Source organism: Pipra filicauda, unplaced genomic scaffold (assembly GCF_003945595.2).
Source record: "Pipra filicauda isolate LSUMZ 115617 unplaced genomic scaffold, ASM394559v2 scaffold82_size2718185_pilon, whole genome shotgun sequence".
NCBI lineage: Eukaryota > Metazoa > Chordata > Aves > Passeriformes > Pipridae > Pipra > Pipra filicauda.
The window spans coordinates 2,296,943-2,318,560 of record NW_024105009.1 but is presented as its reverse complement, the minus strand read 5'-3'; the positions used below and the strand labels follow the sequence as shown (position 1 = coordinate 2,318,560).

Here is a 21,618-nt window from a genome sequence, read left to right as displayed (position 1 = left end):
TCCTGCAGCCCAGGACGCTGCTGGCTGCATTTCCCACATCCATCACCTTTCTAGGTGACTGAGGTGAGGCTGCCTGGCCTGTAGTTCTACAGACACACCTTCATGCCCTCCCTGAAGACAGGGTTGACATTTGCTTTCTTCTAGTCCTCAGGAACCTCTCCTGATCACCATGATCTCTCAAAGATAATGGGGAGTGCCCTTACACTCAGCACTCTCAGGTGCACACTGCCAGATCCCGTAGACTCACGTGTGCCATTGCAGGCAAGGCTGCCCCAGCCTTCACATCCCTGACCAGTTCTCCCTGGTTTGCACATATCAGGACCAGCATTTGTATCCAAATTTGTATTCATTGCAGCGCTCCAGAAATGGAAGCTATCCCACTACATCTCTGCAATCCCAATGACACTGAAAAGTGCACCCATAAACCCTGAAACTGCACGCAGGCCTTGAATTCCTTCTGCATTAAGCCAAAAACTGTTTTAAAATCAGCTATAATTAGCATCTTTAAAATAACCCAGTTATACTGCTGCCCAAAAGAATAATCACATACACAGAAGAACTCCTTCAACAACAAGAGAGGAAAGGAAGAAACAATCCTGTGTATTTTATTGGTATTAAGTACAGTCCCGTTACAATTGATTAAAGATGACTTTTTCTTTTCCCTTTTTTTTTTTTTTTTAAAAATGTAACATAGAAAGAAAAAAACATAAAAAACCTGATTGGTCAGTTAGCTGAAACCTATTCACAAAAATGAAAAAAAAAAAAAAAAAAAAAAAAAAGCACAAAGCAATCTGCTTTGGACATATGTCTACATAGAATTTCACACGTATGGCTCAGTTTGCTCCAGATCATAAGAACACTTTTTTTCTGAACTATGACTTCTTTCTGCACAAGGATCCAATACCAGGGTTGCTCCTGGGCTTAGAAACTACCATAGGTGCAGATGCATGTGGCTGACAAGATACAGGTCTCTTATTCTTCTTCATGGTAAGGACACCGTCTTCCTTTGGGGGAGGAACATGGATTGGTTTCCAAGGAATGGGGTTACAATATGCTGGGGCTGGATATGAATTTCTGTCACCAATCCCTAAAACATTTAGAAAATACACATAACTAAAAATGAATATTTACACTGCAAGCTTTTATAATAATAAACAAGCAAGTTATAATATTCATCTGGATTAACAAAGACACAACAGCATCTTCAGAGAAAGACAGCACAGGCACATCACATAATTTAAATTATTCAAGATAATAAATACTCCACCTTTTTTTTTTACCAATAACTGGTGTACTGCTCATGTTTACTAAAATAATAAGCAAGTTGAATGCTCAGTCATTGGCATACTTAAAAGCTGTAAATGTCTATGAATTGGCTACTTTGTTTACCCAACCACATGATGGATACACTTCAAAGTCTGTGATATATTCTGTTGCATGAACACAAGTGAGTAGAGAAATATTTTTCAAAAATCATTTCAATAAATGATGGCAGTTGTCAGTAAGTAATGAAGGTCCAAAACAAAACATGAAGGCAAAGTGTATCACTATCTATAAATAAATGTATGCAAAAGAGTAAAGGTTGTTCACTGGCTTTATACATGTTTAAACATTCAGAATTTTGGTCCCAACACTATTTCTGTTTTGAATTCAAATAAAGGTAAGTATTTTAATTGTACAAACAAGAAAAAAAAAGGAAATAGCATATTTATCTATTTTTAAAGAAAAAATAAATTAAAATATAATAAAGCACTCAAACATGTAATGCAATACCACTTCTTGCTGCTCTTCTGCTTTTGTACCATGTGGGATGACAGAGGCCACCAAAAATAGTGAGACTTGTAAAACACCACACTATTAACAGCATTCTCTTTCACACTTGGCTTTCAAAAAAAAAAAGGAACAGGATTACAGAGGCCAAGGAGGTGCAATGCAAGGGAAAAGCAAAATGGAAAGGAAACTGTAGCTCACAATAGGTTGATTCCCATGTCTCTTTTCACAGACAGGTCTTCTGTCAGTCTTCTTGTGCCTCACAACCCCACCTCTTTCCTAAGGGGGATTCCTGTGTGCTAAGCTGGCACACGCCTTCTGTGGCACGAACATCACCTTTACCAGGATGATAACATAACTGATTTGCTTCACAGGAACCAGGGATTGGCTCTGGTGATTCCTGTGCCTGGTAAAAAAGCTAAGAAAAGTGCACAAAAGGTCTCAGAGTGTATTTCTCTGAGTTATACCATATGAGGTAGTCATCCCTATGTGCCAAAATTAGATACTGGACAAGTATCTCAAACAGGCTTCATTTTGCATGAAAATATTAGAGGGAAGGAACCACAAATCTAAGTCACTACATATTTGTGTCCTAGAAGTACAAACCTCTGGGCTTCCCATGTGGGCAACCATGATCATTTAAAACAGGGCGTGGTTTATTTCTAGCATTTTGTAGCCATTCCTTAAAGATTTTCTCTGATCTTGTTTTCTTCTCCTGTAGCTCAGCTTCCCGTTCTTTTTCTTTTTCCTATAAATAAAAGAAAATCTAAGATACTTATAGACAAAGCTTTGTACAATATACACAAAATGGTAAACAATTTTTTTGCAGATTTTCAGGCTGCTGAATATATTTTAAAGGTCTTCAACTACAAACACAATTTCCCCAATGATAGAAAGGATGCAATCTTTTCAGTCTGAAAAAAAATTTCAAAAAACCCAACCTCCATGTTTACTCCACTGTTTCTGACAAAAAAGCTCAAAGGTTATAAAAAAATGCATTAATGTGTATCTTGCTTTGCTGAACACACCACAATGTCTTCAATGCACTAACATTGCAACTTTGAAAAGTTTATTTTTCATGTACAACACTGGCATTTGATATCAACATATTTAATATAGGTTTCAGATTAAGTAACTTAATCTAAATAAATGATCAGTTCATTAATACCTTCTCTTTTTTCTTCTTTTCAGCCTCTTCAGCTCTCTTCTTCTTTAACCATTCTTTATACTTTACCTCAGCCTTTTCTTGTAACTGCATTTTTTCTAGTTCCCTTGTGGCTTTTTCTGCCATTTCTTTGCTCAGCTTTCGTTTCTTTTCTCTTCTTTCCTATGTGAAACACACCAAAGGAACAGAATACAAACTTTTCAGTATACCTCCATGAGCAATTCTTCTGAGGAATACAGTTAATTTTACTACATAATTACAAATAAAATTATCATGAATCTGAAAAAATATGTAACATTGTAACCTCTTTGAAGACAGAACCTATTCATCTTTAGGTTCCGGATAAAATAGTTTTAGACACATAAACCTGTCAGAAAAAGATGACAAAAATTTTACTTTCAGGTCTCCTTATACTATTATGTTTACTATTCTGTTTTATCTCTTCAGACATTTGTTAAAACACTTCAGACACTTCTCAGTATTTCTGGGAAAGAAATATATGTTTCAATTCTCAACAGTGGTGTGTTAGTTCCACTTGTCAGTGAAATCTAGAGCAAACTACAGTTCCAAATGGAAGACAGGCAAACTGTCCCCTCCTAAGTCATTGAGATATGCAGATTGTTCAGCACCCTTGAGCATAAATTGATAGGAAAATAAAAAGTTCACATGAAAATCCAGTTCATGTCCTGTGGAAGTCTCTAAATTTTTTATATTCTTTAGTTCATTCACATAGGGACTGCTTCACTGAATCCATCCACGTGTTTCTCCTCTCAAAATTATCAAAGGGAAAACGAGAAAACACGTTCTAGGGTAGGAAAAGAGTGGTAACTGAGTGAGAAGTGCAATTGCTACCTGACCTGCATGATTTGGGAGACAGAACATACAGAGGTGTCATTCACCTCTGCTTCTGTTCAGTGTGTGTGTACCCAACGGGACCCAACGTTTTGGGGACCTTGCTCTAAGCAAACAACCACGTGCTGATGGTCTGGTCTTGATCTGGAGAGGGAGGTATTTCCATTTGAAGAGTAACAACAGCTCTTCCTTCCATTCTCTGTAACCTTTATGAAATGTCTGGAATTCTATCGATTCCATACTACTCCTGCTTAGCTCGCTTAGCTCTGAAGCAGCTGCATACACGTGTAGAAGCAAAAATCTACCAGACAAGCTGTGTATGTGACTTGGAGGAGAGGCAGAAGACTTAAGAGCAGTTTCATCTTTATAGAAAAGAGCTGCTGAAAAAAAAAATGTTGTTTTTCTTCTAAGAAACCTTTTACTTGTATGCTTCCCTGCGTACTCTTCTGGAACAAAGGAGATGTGTAGTTCAGCAGAAACTTTGACTCAAAATTGCTATAGTTGGCAGAATGGGTGTCAAATGCCTAGAACTACAGCTGCAAAGTATAATAAATAAATGAAATAGAGGAAAAACACATTCACAAGAAAACCAGAAATATACCCCCATTCCCATTTTACCATTATATATCACCATTTTTCCCATTATAAGCACAAGAAGGCAGAAACTAGAGCTCTCCCCATGTCTCCCTCCCCCATCTTTCCCCCCAGACTTACTGCCTTTCTGCAAAATCCAATTATGCATAATGAAGCAGAAGCCATAATACTGGAGCTGGGTACCAGCATGATTCCCTCAGTCAGGTCTAAACAGGATATCTGATGGTTCAGTGCTTGTCCCCCACACCAAACTTACCAGCAACCCAATAAAGTGGCTTCATACAGAATAAAAACTTCAGCTTATGTTGCCCTGCAAGACACTACCTCATTTCTACCAGAAAAGAAACCAATTTACAGAGCTGCTTGAGTTAGTGTGTCTTGTTCTGTGTTTGCCAACACAAGAAGCATTACTACAATTTTATCAACCAGCAGCTAAACTATTTCCCCTCCCCCCTCTTAGAAGCTGTACTTTATTAATTCTGCTATAATCTCTGAGGTGGATGTTTCTTCACCTAAATCAGAATGATACTTTCAGTACTACTGTTTTGGTATACTCTTGTCAAATAGTCTTATTTGACAACAAAGATTTATTTAATGTACATACTGCTCACAATTTCACAAAACTATTACAATTAGCTAATAACTCTGTTTTCTCCTTTTTTTTTTGTTTGGATTTGTTTTGTTTTGTTTTGTTGTTGTTTGGTCTCTCTTGTGTTTGTTTCCATTTCACTTCTAATACAGTCTAGCAAATATCAGCTGAATCTGTGCTGTAGTGTAGGGAAAGTGGTCCAATATGAATACACTCCAATGTCAGGGTACATTCTGGAATGCAAAACTCCATAGAATTACGATGTAATTGAAGTCTTATTAATATGATTTCGCAGCACTGAGGCCTGTACATGTAATAAAATTATTTACTAATACTTTTACTAATACTAAGACCAATGAAAAAAAGAATTTCATTTTGGAAAAAAAAAAAGTTGAGATTCTGAAATGTTTTTGTACTAGTAGAGAATGGAAATAAGATCTTTCTTAACATGAAACAAATGTTTCCATACTTAAAAATGTTGAAGAGGAAAATTAATGTATTTTTGACAAATTATGCATTCTAAGTATCACCTTCCTGAAAAAAGCAAATAATCCATTGTCTAAACTCTTCCTCCATCATCTAAAATTCATCCTAATCTCATTTATCCGGAGCTGTTTCTCTGTCTCTCCATTACAAATATTCCCCACATGCACCTCTCAACAACTCCTGTTTCAAGACAGTGGCAGTCTGTGACACAAAAGAAGCATTAACATAGATGAGAGATAAAGGTTAAATCAGTGAGTCAAACTATTGGTGAAGGTGCCTTACAAAGACTTCACATATTTTGTTGTTTGCTGACTTACCTCTGATGTACATGAATGTGGGTTACAAAACTAAGGATCTTCCAAAACTACAGTCTTTAGCTAAAGTCTTGGCATATAAAAGGCATGAAAACAAATACAGGACAAAACTGAAAAAATTGGGCCCCTTCCATACCTAGGGGAATTGTTCAATAATGGAAAACTATTATAAGCAGCAAATAGACCTAAAATCTTTCTAAATGCTCCAAATGAAATGCAGGGAAGCTTCTGAAATTATGTATCTTTAATCACAATACTTCAGATGAGTTTAGCTAGTATCTAGGCCAACCCAAAGTTAAATTAGGTCCTATGTAAACAATAATATGCCATTCACACTACCATGAAAGCCACAACAATTGCTAAGTTTTACTTCCAGTGAGACATCGTTAAGAAGGGGAGACTCCCTGCAGAACTGCAGACTTTGCAGCTGCCTAGAAATTATTCTGCAGACAAATCAGAAACGCTTCCTCTTTCTCTCACAATCAGAACAGCTTTTCCTTCACAAACTTAGTGTACACCACATTCCCAGCTGCTTTAGGAACCTGTTTCATGTCAAACTCCTGTCACCCTGGCCTTCCCAGCTTCCCCCCCTTACTCATTACTTTCCCTTATACAGGTCTACCAAAAATGCTATGAATGTGCATATTAATGTACATGTTCTTCAATCCTTCTTGTACTTTCCTTCCATGTATATATGGGAGGGAGAAACCACTTGTTTATGCTTGGTGTTGTCAGATTGGGTTTTAAAAATTCTCTTTGATCTTGTGTTCAAAACAGACATGATCCATTCGCTAAACCACTAGTAAACTTACATACATTAAAGTATGATTAGAGGTATTACATAAACTAAGGTATTGATTGTAAAACATCCAATTACCCATTGCAAGAAAGGCTTGTTCTCCTGCCACCCTACCCAAGCACGTAATTAAGGAGAGGATACAAATCTACCCTGAGGGTTCACTGCTCTGGGCTGTGATCCTATCAAGCCTCAGAACCTAATGAAGGCTGGGCTAGGTCTGTACTTGGAAATCCCCCACCCAAACCAAATCATTCTGTCCCACAAAGCAGTGCTGGTGACGCAGTCTCACTGAGTCAGGATTAACTACTAACTTTTCAAGAAAAATCAGACCTACACGTATGTGGTGAGCGGTCACAGGATTTTAAAATTTGAAGAAGCACCCCGCTTCCTTCTTGACAGAAGGCAGAAATGTTAAATCATTTTCCATGCAGGAAAAAAAGCCTAATTGCCTTAGAATTGGAGGCACTATATCCAACTGGAAGAAAACTAATAAAATATATACTTCTGTATTTTCACATCAATGCTTAAATGAGAGGCTGGAGAGGGTGAAGCGCAGAGATGCTTCTGTTCTGCGTTTTCTATGTAGATTGACACTGAGTAGAAACATTTCCAGAAATTAATGTTGTGACTGATATTTTTAAGACACTTCTCACAGCAATCCTTTTCCACTATATGTCTGCAGAATGTGACAACATTTTTCTTCTCACAGATAATGGTTCTATTTCACAGCTGTTTGCCCTGACATCTTAGCTACCATATTCTAGCATGATTTAATGCTGACTGATGGCAAAATATAGGAAAAGTCCACATTGCCAACATCAGAATATACACCCAAATTTCCTTGTTTATCCTCATACTAATCCTGAACATCAACCACATTTAGCAATCTTGGAATTCTGGGTTGTTCAGACAATTGTAATTATCTTTTGCATTTTGCCCTGTAACACAATTTGGTCACCAAACCAGCCCACAGAAGTACCTCTTTAATCTCTCCTGAACTGGCAGGTGTAAAGAACAAGAGGCTAGAGAAGAGGTCAGTGAAACAACACTGAGCTGCAGTTGTCTCCAGATAGGCAGGTTTACAACGATTTACTGCTCAAGTTCACATAAAGTCAGTGCAGACCCCACCGCAGTCTAGGAACTGGAGAATTATTGGATCTTTCTCCCCAGCCATGCTCATTTCATGTGGGTACTCAATGTATGTGACAAGCAGGAAGTTTTAATGTACTTGGTCCCTGGAACACTCTCAGGGTCTTCAGAAGAATGCAGAGTCCACAAATGCTGCTGAAATACATGAGCACTCATATTTTATTCATCTGTCACCCTGAATTCCTCCTCCACAGCTCTATCTAAAACTCATTCTAACACTAACCACGAGAAATTAGTTCATTCTACTTACAGAAATCTAAAGGTAATTAAGATTCAGGTACAACCTAAAATAATAACTATGGCACTGGTTAGGCATGATGTCACAGAATGGTTTTGTGTAAAGACACTCCAGGTTCAGAGAGTGAAAGATCCACAATATGCAGAAAAATATCCTAAACAAATTTATCCCAGAGTCACAAAAAATTTAGATACATAGACTTTTATGCAAACAGAAAATTTTAACTGTTAAATGCAGTTGGTTCTCAATATTGGAAAGCATTTCTGCTAGAAGATGCCCTCATAAACACACTTCTTGAAAGGGTTCAGTCTTGAAAAAAGCAGATATCTTAGTATCTCTTTCAAGCCTAAACTGTCAGGGAAAGCCATAGTACATCAGGGTCTGTATTAGCAACCACTGCTTCGACTCAGAACAGTAGTTCAGCTGTTAGAACGTTAACCTGGGACAGGGAAGATCTGGATTTCACTACTTTTCTCCCTGAGGGCATTCCAGTTAACATGTCCCACTGAGAGGAGAAGTCTCCACCTATCAGACTGCAGGCTGGGAAGACAGGATTCTTCACCCCTTCTGCTGAAAGGGTCCCACTCCTCATAAGATAATTAACAACTCATTGGATGAAAGAGAGCATGAGCGAGCATGGCTTTTGAACCTGAAAGTCATGCTCAAGCTGTTGAACAATCTGTGCTCTTCATTACCAATGTTGAGATAAAGCACACATTAAACAGAAAGTCTCTGGAGTAAGAGTTGGAATCTCGGTGTCTCTTCTGGGAGGAATCACACAGCACACCAAGGAAGGGAAGTCTGCTCCAGGAACACTCTCATTCATTGCTATATACTGTGCTGGTTCCAGGCCTTCATACTTCTTACTGCTCTCTGCTTCCCAGAAAGACTATCAGCCAAGGGCACAGTAAATTGTGAGACCAAAATTTTCAGTGAAAAGGCGTTGAAACAGAATTTTCCCATCCTGTACCTAGTTTCCATTAAAATTATATTTTTCAGTGAGTAAAGGGGTCTTACTGAAAAAAAAAGAAGAAAAAAAAGTTGAACATTCACATTTTATGACTAATGCCTGCTTTGTTCATATATGCTGAAAAAACAAGTGATGCCTTATTCTCTGTTCTGCAATGCAGAAAGTATTAGAAATGCTACAGTCAAATTCACATTGGTATTAATTAGTTTTTCCAGTTAAAAATGTGTAAATTCACTACTCATGCTCTTACAACTTTGCTAAATATCATGTTGATATAACACAAAGAATTACATGCAAAGACTAAATACAAGGATGTTAACAACGTGAGTTTCAGAGTTAGCTATTTTGGGATGCATTTCTAATACTTTCTGTATTTTGTAGCTGTGCTCAGCTACAAAAGCTGGAGAGAAGAGGAAAGGGAGGGACATTAGGAGTTAGGGCATTTGTCTTCCCAAGCCACCCCGCTTTCCTGGGGATGGCTGAACACCTGCCTGCCCATGGGAAGTGGGGGATGAATTCCTTGTTTTGTTTTACCTACTATACTGTCTTTATCTCAGCTCACAAGTTTTCTCACTTTTACCCTCCTGACTCTCTCCCCCTCCCACAGTGGGGGGATGAGCAAGTGGCTGTGTGGGATCTCAGCTGCCTGCTGGGGCTAACCCACAACAATATATAAATATTTAAGTGAAAAGACATGTACATATATGAATTGAATACTCCAGATATTTCTAAGTTCATATTCTATTGGCATTCTAAGAAGGAAGTAGCTTTGCAGAGTCAGTAAAGGTGAACTAAATATGATTGGAAGATACCAAATTAGAGCGTAGAGGGTGGAGTGCACTGTAGCAGTGTTAATTTTTTTAATATTTAATCAAAACTCTGTTGTCATCAGGCCTGACCTTTAATCCTAATATTTTGTTCAGCATTAATTCATAAGAGGTTCTGACTGCTATGACAATGTTCTAAATAATTAAACAGTCATGGCAGTTTACAGACTCTTCACAGTTTATGCATTCACAATGCTTTACTTCCTAACCTGACTATATGAGGAGTATATTTAACAGTAAGAGCATCACAACTGACGTTGCCATGCGACAAAATGCAAGAAAACTGGCTTGACATACAGAAAAATGGCAGAATTCTTTTATGCATATACAAACATTTTACTTCTGACATAAATTCTCTCACATTCACGGTATAAAGACTATTCCAGCAGTGTCTCCTTGTGCTGGATGCTCAAGATGAAGGAAAAAGTATCAGGTACGCTCAACCATGCCTTGCTTCCTTCATCAGTACAGTACTGAGCCCTGGAAAAGGATACAGACTTGTGGAGATCACAGAGATAACATCCCTGAAAGTACTGCCCCTTGCCAAATAAAGCTTTTTCTGCAGTCTACACACAGGGGCTCAGAATCAATAGTTGAATATGAAAAAGGTGAGTGCTTAATGCACATTTCAGTAAAGAATACTGCAAGTTTTGCCTCAAGAAGCACCTTTTGAGACTTCCATGAGGAAATGAAGTGAGTTTTCCAAATAGTAGATGCATAAACAGCCCCTAAGAAAATTACAGCAACTGTCAGCGTTCATGACTCTAACCTTAAACTACAGGTGAAATCTTGATGCAATTTTAAACACCTTCATAGTCACTGAATTGACATATTTATCCTTTGGTCTGTGACCAGATCCACAAATACTCTTGTGGAAACTTGAAGTGCTAAGATCTATGCAGCTCAAATATTAATATCCTAAAGACAGCTAAGCTTTTAAGTTCAGTTTGTTCTTCATTTGGGTGTGGTTTACAGAAAAGACGAGGCAATGAATCACCCAATTTAAATGAAAAGCAGATTACTTTTGGTAAAAGCTTGGGACACGCTCTAAGGATGACCTTATGCTTCCAAAATATAATATGATAAAGTCTAGACACAACTGGGTTTTTGTTGTCCTCTGGGCTGATGTGATTACCATAAAAAAAGTCCTCCTATTCCCACTGACAATAGAAGATGTTAGTCAGTAAATCCACAAAGATGAAGGTCCACGGAGGCCCCAAAAAAGTAGAAGTCCACAGAAGTTGAAGGAGGGGGTGGGGGCAGTGGGGAGGAGACAGAATGAGAACTTCCAGTTTTGAACTGGGAACTATTTTAACAGGCAGACAATGAACAGTTACAGACACCTATAATTTAATTTTCATTTTAGAAGAGGAAAATGGCATTGTTTGTGCTGAGTAATAAATCTTTCACTTTTTGCTGTGTACTTTAATTAGGAAGGATCATTCCTGAAGCATAATAAATGATCAGAGCAGGATAGATTCTGCAACGGGTTTATGCCAATAATCCAGTCAGCATTAAGACTAAGACTAATTAGATTAGATCCAAACATAGGTTATTCTAGTCATTCTAGGTTGAATCTGAAGAGAGACTTATGAAAGGAAGAAGACAAATGCATGAGAGGAAAGTCCTGCTTATCAAACCTGGGTAACCCAACTAGTTGATCAAGGGAAGCCAGTTGATGGAATCTTTTTGGATTTCAGCAAAGCTTTCAGGATCCTTCTGGACAAAATGTCCAGCTCACAGCTGGATAAACACATCAGGGGGTGGGGGAGCAATTGGCTCACGGGTCGAGCACAGAGGGTAACAGTGACTGGGGCAACATCAGACTGGTGACCTGTCACTAGTGGGGTTCTGCAGGGCTCCATCTCAGGCCCTGAGCTCCTCAACATCCTCATAAATGACTTGGATGCAGGACTGGAAGGGACACTGAGCAAGTTTGCACATGACACAGAACTGGGAGGAGCTGTTGACTCCCTGGCAGGCAGAGAGGCCCTCAGAGAGACCTGGACAAATGAGAGGGCTGGGCAATCACCAACTGTGTGAAGTTCAACAAGGGAAAGTGCTGGATTCTGCACCTGGGATGGGGCAACCCCAAATGTACAGACAGACTGGGGAATGAGATGCTGGAAAGCAGTGCTGGAAAGGGACCTGGGGGTCCTGGTCAAAGGCAAGTTGAAGATGAGCCAGCAGTGCCCTGGCAGCCAGGAGGGCCAACCGTGTCCTGGGGGACATCAGGCAAAGCATCACCAGGCGGTTGAGGGAGGGGATTGTCCTGCTCTGCTCTGACCTGGGGCGGCCTCACCTTGAATATTGTGGCAGTTTTGGTGTCTGCAATACAAGGAAGATATTAAGCTGTTAGAGAGCATCCAAAGGAGGGCAATGAGGATGGTGAAGGGCCTTGAGGGGAAGCCGTGTGAGGAGCAGCTGAGGGCACTTGGTGTGTTCAGCCTGGAGGAGACTGAGGGGGAAACCTCACTGCAGTCTACAGTTTCCTGAGGGGAAGAGGAGGGGCAGACATTGATCTCTGTGGTGACCAGTGACAGGACCCTGAAGTTGTGTCAGGGGAGGATTAGGTTGGATATCAGGAAAAGGCTCTTCACTCAGAGGGTGGCTGGGCACTGAACAGGCTCCCCAGGGCAGTGGTTACAGCACCAAGCCTGACAGAGTTCAAGAAGTGTTTGGATTATACTCTCAGGCACAAGGTGCAACTCTTGGGGGTGGTCCTCTGCAGGGCCAGGGGTTGGACTCCATGATCCTTGTGGGTCCCTTCCAGCTTGGCATATTCTGTGATTCTGTAAGGTCTGGATATCTAGCCCAGCTAGATGCCGTTATGATATTTTTAACCACTTTTCATTTGATTTTATTCAGAACCAGAAGTACAGAACAGTGAACAATTGGTTGTGCTCCAGACCATTAGACAATGAATGCATATGCCCATGAACTACCAGGGGCTGAACATGCCCAAGTCTCCCAAGCATTCCCATTTTTGTCACCCAGTGCATATGCTCACATCATGTGACACAGAGTTGTAAAGAGCCCCACTGAGACCAAGATTCTGTCTGCTTCTGATCCTCGACTAAGGCACTCCTCTCTTAAAAAACTTAAAAAAATGTTTTGATCCCACTCAGAAATTACTTTTTGTATGAAGGAATTCCCAGTTGCTAACTGTGGTCTACTGAGAATTTCCTGAATCTGGCCCCAAACCTCAATTATCCCTCTAAACTTTACCATACTATTTGCCTGTCCACAACAGTACTTCACTAAATCCTTCTTCTGTCTCTGCTTGCTGTACAAGACATTGCACACAGTCAGGGTGTACACTTTACCCAAAATGCCTGGGCACTGAACCTAGGAAGTCTGAAAGAGTTGGGTACACTGAAGACCAGAACCACAGCTATAACCAGCAGAAGGCCACTGCACAAGATGTAGGCCAGTTGTCAGTTACCTGACTACTCAGAAAACAAATCCCTTAACACCTTAAGGAAGAAAACAGATCAGTCTTGGAAAAATGTTTAACTGTTTTATAATTTTCAGTTAAAGCAGCCATTCACTCAGCAAACTTTAAACATGGGTGCCCAAACAGACTGAGTAAATTTTACATAGATTTACTCAAACATGGCATGTACTAGAATATTTGCAGCCAAAGCAATGTTTACCTCTTCTCTCTTTTTTTGGACCCATTCCTTGTGTTTCTCTTCAGCTATCCTTTTCCTCCTTTCACGTTCTTGCTTTTGCTTCATCTTCTCAAGCTGTATATTCATTACCTAATTAAAGAAAAAGTATACCTCTTAAATCTGTGGTGACCATCTACACCAACACTGGAAATAGTGTTGCAGTTTAAACAATGTAAGCATTAGGTTTTGGTATTTTTCCTTCATTAAGACTTTGGAAAAGACAAATGACAGTCAACACAGAAATATTATGAAATACATTCAGTGGAAATGTATAATTTTTAGAGTATTAACTGGAAATACATATTTTAATTAAGCTTTGGAAGCAAATCAATGGAACAAATCACTCCTCAGCTTATTGAAACGCCTTTTCAGTCAGCAGAATCTTAATCTGCAGCAGTACTTTTCTACAACACTTAAAATTTACATTGTGTAATGCTCTGCATTGTGGATGGTATCAAAAGCTAAGTGAAATATTACTCACTGGTGAGTTTTAGTACCAGAGCTACAGGAACCTAGGCTTAACCCAAAGCTCATTAAAACCAAAATTATTGCAGATTTTAGAAAACTTTGAAACAGGAGCTTTATTTTGAAGATGAGAGAAGAAATTCCCAAATATCTTTATATGACATACAGTGTATATGCAATCACTTATGTATCCCCAGTGAAGTTAACTGATAAAGGAAAGACATGACTAAGAATACAGTTTGAGAAGTCTGGCTTCTCCAACAGGAGCATTAGCACAAAGTGCTCTTTTTCAATGAAAATTCATACCTTCAAACATAGACAGATGGAATCATTTCCACAAAACTGACTTTATGGTTCCTACACTGCAGCCAGTCTCAGAGAGAACCCTTTTATCTTATGAATTGAATTCAGTTTAGCAGGACATCAAGAGGAGCCTACAGAAAGCTCAAATACCCACAATAGATAGTGTGAAAATACAGTTGTCGCTGTATTGAGGCAAAGTTACAGCAAGTACCACTCCTTTGAGTTCTGAGACATCTGTGTTGCAGGGATCCTGGTTTCTGTAAAAGCTGATGGCACTATAATTACTTTAGAAGACCCAATCCACTATCTACTCCAAATGTTTATCTACATTTTTGACAATCAGGACAGACTTCTTGCTGCTGCCAGCAAAAGATCTGGGACTTCACAGTTGTTTCTTATGATATCACTTTAGAGTACTTTTTATATGCAGATGTAGTAATAAATTTTTATATCACTATCATCATATACTTCATTGTCTTCTGGCATCTTACAAAAATGCTGATTGTATTTTTTCCCCCAAATATAAGCTTTTTGTGCTGCCTATGTTGCAGTTTAATACCTAATGTTTTCAAAATCTTACAAATTAAAAATAAAACTCTTACCTATACAGTCATTTTCTACATGGCTTTAAGTAATGTTTGTCCCATAATTCCTCTCAATACATAGTAGAGAGACATCTGCTAGATTACGTTTAGTATGGTGTAAATGTTATTGTGTGATACTCAAGAATAAATTGTTTTGGTTCCTCATCAAGACCACATGAGAGATCCATACACAAACCACATTTTCTACATAATGCCTAAAATTGCTTTGGCTCGTTTTTTGTACCTAAAAATCAAAATAGGGAAAGACAATTACCAAATTAGAATATAAAGGGGAAGTCAGGAAACATTGGGTGGATATTAACGGATCAGAACATATTCCTCAAGCTTAAGGAACTACTTTGGTGTTCTGCTGACCTCTAAAAGACTGTTCCAGAACCTTCCATCAGTAGGTGTTTTATAAATAACATGAGGTAGCCCACATAAAACAGTTGTATGCTATATGCACTTTTACAGATAATCACAGAAGAGCTAGGGCACTGTTCAAGGTCAAACAGTAAATCAGTAACTAAAGTGAGAAATTATCTAACTTTGATGTGATTGTTCTAATCACTATCCAATACTTCCAGTTTGATTTTCAACACCAGTATCATTTAATCAACTGCAACTACAAACATATTAATCAAGAAAAGATATAGTGCTCTCACTTAATTGTGCCCCAGCCCCGGTATTCAAGAACTGTTCATTTGCAAGGGGGCAAAAGACAGAATGAGGGGGAAAAAATGCTGTAACAGGGAACCCTATCCTGGGAAGGGACACCAAACAGCTGTAAAATTACATGCTAGGTGGGTAACAATACTGTGCCTCAAATCTAACCAAGGAGCTTGGCATACTTACAGCCAGCACACACCCTGCTGTGTTTTACTACCTCTGTGCAGGTGTATGTACCCGAGATGAAAAATCGAGGTACCAATTATATAACTATGTTTTAATCTTTTAAACTTGAACCATTACCTGACAGTTGGACAAGCAAAATATTATACAGCACCACTTCAATGAAGCATAACATTTAGCAAAGGGGAATGCACATAACACGAATCATGCCAGCACTGTCAAACGCAAACATAGTGCAGACCTAAGACGCTAAAAAAAAGTGGACAACACTACTCATGTTTCCACAAAGGAAAAAAAAATCCTGGTGTTTCCTGTCTTCTATTAGATTTAACATCAAGCCAGTCGGATGTATTCACCTCTTCAGCTCTAGCCTGGAAGCGGGCACGCAGTTCCTTCTCTTTGCCAATGAACCACTCTTCCCATGGCGAAAGATTATCTTTCAAAGGTGACTCTTTTGTCCCTCCTACTATTTCAGAGTCTTCAGCCTTCCTGAATTAAAAATGAGAAACGTAAGGGAATATTATCTGTAATGTATTGGATTGAAAGGTTAAGCAGTGCTACTGTCTTGAAAACTTACTTTTATGGCATAATGTGACAACAATGACATCATTTTTCTACTTGCTCAGTAACCTCCTTAACTGATAAATGGCATTTATAGTGCACCTCTGACCATCCCCCTTATATTCTACATTCTACTCGTTAAATTCTAGCTTGTTAGTGATTTCCCCACCCCGGCACACCCCCGTCCTCCCCCGCTCCAAACTGTGGAACAGATCTAATTGTTACCTTTTAGAACCTAAACAAACAGAACACCAGTAACATCAGCGTCACCTTCCTTCTCACACATGGAAAACAAGGAAAAGCAGATTAAAATTAACATCCTGTCCTTGCCCACAGAGAGGCCTCATGTATCAAGTGGCCTTTAGCACAAGCAAAGAAAGAGCAAGAATATTTCTTCCTCTTTCAAGTACCATCGAAGTGGATTCATGATATCAAGCCACCTCAGCATTATGAATCCGTTCACTCGAAGAGGTGAAGTCTTCCACCTTAAAAAGCTTTCACAGGAAACGTGCTTAAGAACTGCAGAAAGCATACAACACTTGATGGTATTATACAAGGTTCTATTAGACTTTTAAGAGAATACCTTACATAACTCACTTATAACTTCTTTACTCATGAATAATGAAGCAGTCCTAGCCCCAGGTCAGAAATGTCTTTTATAATATTCTATACACATACTATTTCTTAAGTAAGACAGTATATTAGGCTCTAAGTCAACAAAAATTGAAAACATACCGAAAGATTTCTTTAAAAGATTTCTTCTATCTGACACAGAATTTCTTCTTAATAACAAACAGTGAAACAAGACTCCACTTTAGTATTTTACACAGATGTACGGGCTCTGGAAATACCTACCTATATATTTACTTCACAACAGTGAAGTGTTTGCTGAATTTAAGCTACAAAAGTAGGATCCATTATGCTAATGGCCCCAGACATAAATATTTTAAACATAATATATCTGGGTTTTATCAATATGAAAGTGTAACATATTCACAGGAAACAGCAACACTCCAACACTATGTTGCAAAACATTTTCTGTCCCAGTCATCTTTAGAATATATTTCTGTGACAGGAAGCATTTGGGGGCGATGTCAATGCCAAGGAGTTTTGTCCTGCTCTTCTCTGTTGTTTTACCCAGGTGTGTTTGTGCTAACACGACTGTTCGCTGCTCAGGTCGTGACACGTTCGGGGGAACTGATTCACGCCAAAACTCACCTGGAAAAGGTTTGTTCCTCCTCACATCAGCCCCCAGCCCTCTCTTACACTGTGCTGCCACAGACATGTAGCATAACAGAACTGACAGGGACACCCTGACACGCAGACAGTGCAAGGACAGAGGCAGCACAGGCCAAACACTCCCAAGCCTGGCGTTGTCCAACACATTCTGCTGCAGCGTTACCAAAGACCAAAAATTTAACACGTACACATAATAAGGGATGCAACTTAAGAATGCATAATAACACATTTTGTTAGACAGTAACTCTCTGGAAGTTTATTAAATATAAGGATAAAAGTATTAAGCATTCAAATGCAGGAAAAAACCCACAAAATTGTACAGACTTGACATTTTGGGCAGGGATACTTCCTCAACGCATTCTTCTGCTTTGCGTGATTTGCATCATGGCACCTAGTACTAGAACAAGGCTGACACATTAAAGCAACCTTAGAAAAAGTACTAGGAGAAGGAACAATTTAAGAAAAATAACATTTGCTATGTGTTTCAGTAATTATGAAGTTCAAGCTGTCAACTTCTCAAAAAAATGATTCACAGTAATAGATTGAAGATTTATTGTAGACAAATAAGCATGAAGCTTCAACAGAGGAAAATACACTCAATATGAAGACCTCAATGTGAATTTGGGAGAAACACCTCCCCAGTATTGTGTCTCAAGCTCTCAGACTGTACCAGAAGGCAGACATATTTGGCATTAGAAGTGAAGTCTGATTAACAGAAAACGCTGTGATTATCATTTGCCATATATTCACTTACGTCACACCATCAAACACAACACTACTGGTCCATAATGAAAGTATGAAAATGCCTAACACCGTTTCACAAGGCCTTGTTTACATCCTTTCTCTTCTGCAAACATTGCGTTTCCCACATTGGACGTCTGCCTCCAGCTAATTTTTGTGTAGTTTTAAGAGGACAACAACAACAAAAAGATTCAGAGTATGTGCATACGTAGAGAGGGCAGTGGCTACGTAAGGAGTGCTCTTTATTATTATACTTTTGAGATCCTGGCACCTGTACCCGGAATCTGCTCTGTGAACATTTGGTAGGCACTTAGTACAACACAGTTACTCAGAAGTGGTGTCTGCGTGAGGGAAGTATATACTGTGCCCACAGCTGAACGAGGCTGTGCTAACTCAGGGCCTAAGAGAGGTCATCTTCAACTGCACCTCAGTGCTGCCAGAGAATACTGCAGCAACAGGCCCCAAAACTGAAAGCTGTTTCAAAGAGCATCTCAAGCTGTAAGGACATGCTGTAACTTGAACAAAGTGCTACTGAACTTCAAGGTATGTTAACAAATTCCTTCTTGGGAAGAAGTAAATGGTGAGGTAACAGAAAAGCTGAAAGAAAAGGGACCATAAGCTGGCTACTATCTTTTTCATTCTGAAGCTTCTGACTACGCTTCAACATGCTTTTCCTGAACTCTCAGTGCTTTTTTCAAGAAGTGCTTGTAAGCAAAGTTCAGTGTGGTTCATATTCCTCCACTGCTCTCCTTGGAGGTGTGAGAACCAGGCTGGAATCCTGAACCCGTGTCCCACCTGCACTTTTAGCCCAGTTCAGCCTTACTAATTACATTCACCACCAGTTAATGCACAAGTTAGTTAAGTTTCCATGGCAAAGGCTGTACTACAGAATAAGACAGGCACTGCCTGCTCTTCCTCCTTCTGTTTTAAAGGGAAGAATAAGAATTATTTATCTTCCTGTCAAGCTGGTGAGATCCCAAATAAAAAGAAGATACGCTAGGCTTGCATATTATTCAAAGGGAATAAAGTTAAACCACAGGAGAGGGCACTGTGCAATGCATACAGGCAACACTGACTCTGGACGCAGCTGCATACGCTAGGCAAAGAGGAGCCCTTTGGTCTCCAAGAGCTTTTAAAAGGATGACAGGAAAGGCTGCAGCTTTTCATCTGGCAAAGACCCCGAGGCTCGGGTCAACTGCTTGCAGACAGTTTACAAACCCCTAAAAAATACTCAGCTGCCCCCCCAAGAAGACTTCCCAAGAAAAAAACACCAACAACCAAAACCAAAACAAACAAACAAACAAAACCGGAACAAAGCGCTTAAAGCGCTTATCTATGCAAACAATTCTATATTTATGTAAAACAATCCTCTGTCCCCAGGGTCTCCAGCGGAGGGCCCGGCTGGTCGCGCACGGGCAGCGCTGAGCTCGCTGCCGGAGCCCGGTCCCAGCCGCAGGGTTACCTATGGCCCGGCGGGCTCCGGGCGGCCGCCGCCCCTTCCTCCTCCTGCCCCTCCTCCTCCTCCTCCTCACCGCTCGGGCAGCTGGAGCGGGACGCGGGGCACAGCGAGGAGCCGCCAGAGGGACTGGGGGGCTCCTCGCCCCCGGAGCCGGGGGAGCACGGCGGGCCGAGGGCAGTGTCGCCGCCGCTCATGGCGGGGCGGCCCCTGCGGGAGCGCCCGGCGGTTACCGGCGGGCCCGGCGCTCCCGGCGGCACCCGCGGCCCCGCCGCCCCCACCGCCCCGGCAACCGGGACGCGCATCCCCGCCCGGCCCGGCCCCGCCTCAGCGCCCCTCCGGCCCCGCCTCAGCGCCCCTCCGGCCCCGCCTCAGCGCCCCTCCGGCCCCGCCTCAGCGCCCCTCCGGCCCCGCCTCAGCGCCCCTCCGGCCCCGCCTCAGCGCCCCTCCGGCCCCGCCTCAGTGCCCCTCCGGCCCCGCCTCAGTGCCCCTCCGGCCCCGCCTCAGTGCCCCTCCGGCCCCGCCTCAGCGCCCCGGCCCGGCCCCGAGCATCTGCAGCGCGGTGGCTGACGCGCGATCTGTTCTGTGGGAACTTTTTCACAGTTGTCCTTTTCTTAGTGATGTTTTTGCGCGTGTACCAGTTCACTAGACGGGAACCAGCCGCCTCACCTGCAGGTGACAACAGCAATGGATCAGGAGGAGGCGGCGTTACGTTTGCTAACGGCCCAGCCGGAGTTTGTAGCCCGCACTTGTATTGAATTGCAAAAATCCCCTTTCGGTCGCCACCGTTGTTCTCGTTTCCGATTTAAAATTCTAAAGACTTTTGGTTTTCATACATCTCTGCTGGGCAAATGGTGTCCTTTCCCTTCCCTCCTCTCAGTTAATTCTCCAATGAGCAACAATTATCTGTTATAAATAAATCAGATTTTTTATATATATATATATATATTCCTATCCTTGTTTACCAGTAGATTTTTTTGTCAGTATTCCAGTGTGGTTCCAAATCCCAGGTACACAGTCCCTTCTTCATTGCTGATGCTGGGCCACCTTGACCCAGGATCAGCAACAAACACGTATCACCAAAGCTTTTCACTGCCTTCAGATTTCATCAACCAAGGAAATAACTGCTGACTAGCAATGGGCAAATTTTTATAAAACTTCATTGACTCATTTTGCTGTGGCTGACTAAGCAGAAGCATTACTGATATTAACATGAGATACAGAAGTTTGAAGGTGATTCTCCAGGTGTATGAGTTTAGCAAGAAATATATATTTTAGTTGAATAAAGGTTGAATGTAAAAAATGCCCAAATGGTCATAATTTGGAAATTTTAAGATGGGCTGTTTGGTTCTTGGGCTGCAGAGCCACACGCACCCCAGTCTATAATTTCTCAGCCAAAGGAGCTGCATCTCTCCTGTCCCTCAGGAGCACATACTTCTCCCTCCCTCTTGCTCACCAGACCCTTCACTGACCCACAAAACCTTACTAATGTAGTAGAAAACTCTTTGGCCAAGCAAACTCTTTCGTCTGAGCAAGTTAAAGCTCAGGGATATGTCTGTGTCCTAGCACAGTCTGTCATCTGCTGAGGCCAAAACCAGGCAAGCCCCAGGGATGCAGAGCCACAAACTGGAAGGGAGAGGCAGAGGTGACTTTCCCCTTCCAGTGGTAGAGCTTCTCCATTTGTCTTACCATCTCGTGGGAACTGCAGTTTTGGCAGGTTGGAGAAATACCCTTATGGTTCCTGAAAGAAAAAAACCTAAATATTATCCCATCGCGGATCACATGTGCTGATAACCAGCTGATCATCTGGAATGGTTTTCCAGCAAACTGAAGAAAACCCACAAAAAAGGCCTGAATGCATCTCTGATCTAAGCATCCCCAGAATACTGACGACACCACTATGCAGCAAATCGATGCTGATGATGCTGAAATAACTCCAGTCACTTGCAGTAGATTATTTGATGATAATCAGGCTCAACAAAGAAGCAAG

At 40.8% G+C, this 21,618-nt stretch overlaps 1 protein-coding gene across 2 annotated transcripts; it reads right to left on the bottom strand.

Moving 5' to 3' along the window:
• Window positions 1-860: 860 nt before the first annotated feature.
• Window positions 861-19,882, bottom strand: CCDC34 (coiled-coil domain containing 34). 2 transcript variants are annotated; one of them, XM_027735706.2, is made up of 6 exons: window positions 19,635-19,882; window positions 15,988-16,120; window positions 13,410-13,517; window positions 2,939-3,097; window positions 2,377-2,518; window positions 861-1,087 (listed from the first exon to the last, which is right to left on the bottom strand). In XM_027735706.2, exons 1-6 carry the CDS (start codon window positions 19,823-19,825, stop codon window positions 873-875), a joined length of 948 nt encoding a protein of 315 aa, XP_027591507.1. In that variant the 5' UTR covers window positions 19,826-19,882; the 3' UTR covers window positions 861-872. The 2 variants fall into 2 exon arrangements, with proteins under 2 accessions (XP_027591507.1, XP_027591508.1); XM_027735707.2 differs by having other exon boundaries at window positions 19,705-19,882.
• Window positions 19,883-21,618: the final 1,736 nt, after the last annotated feature.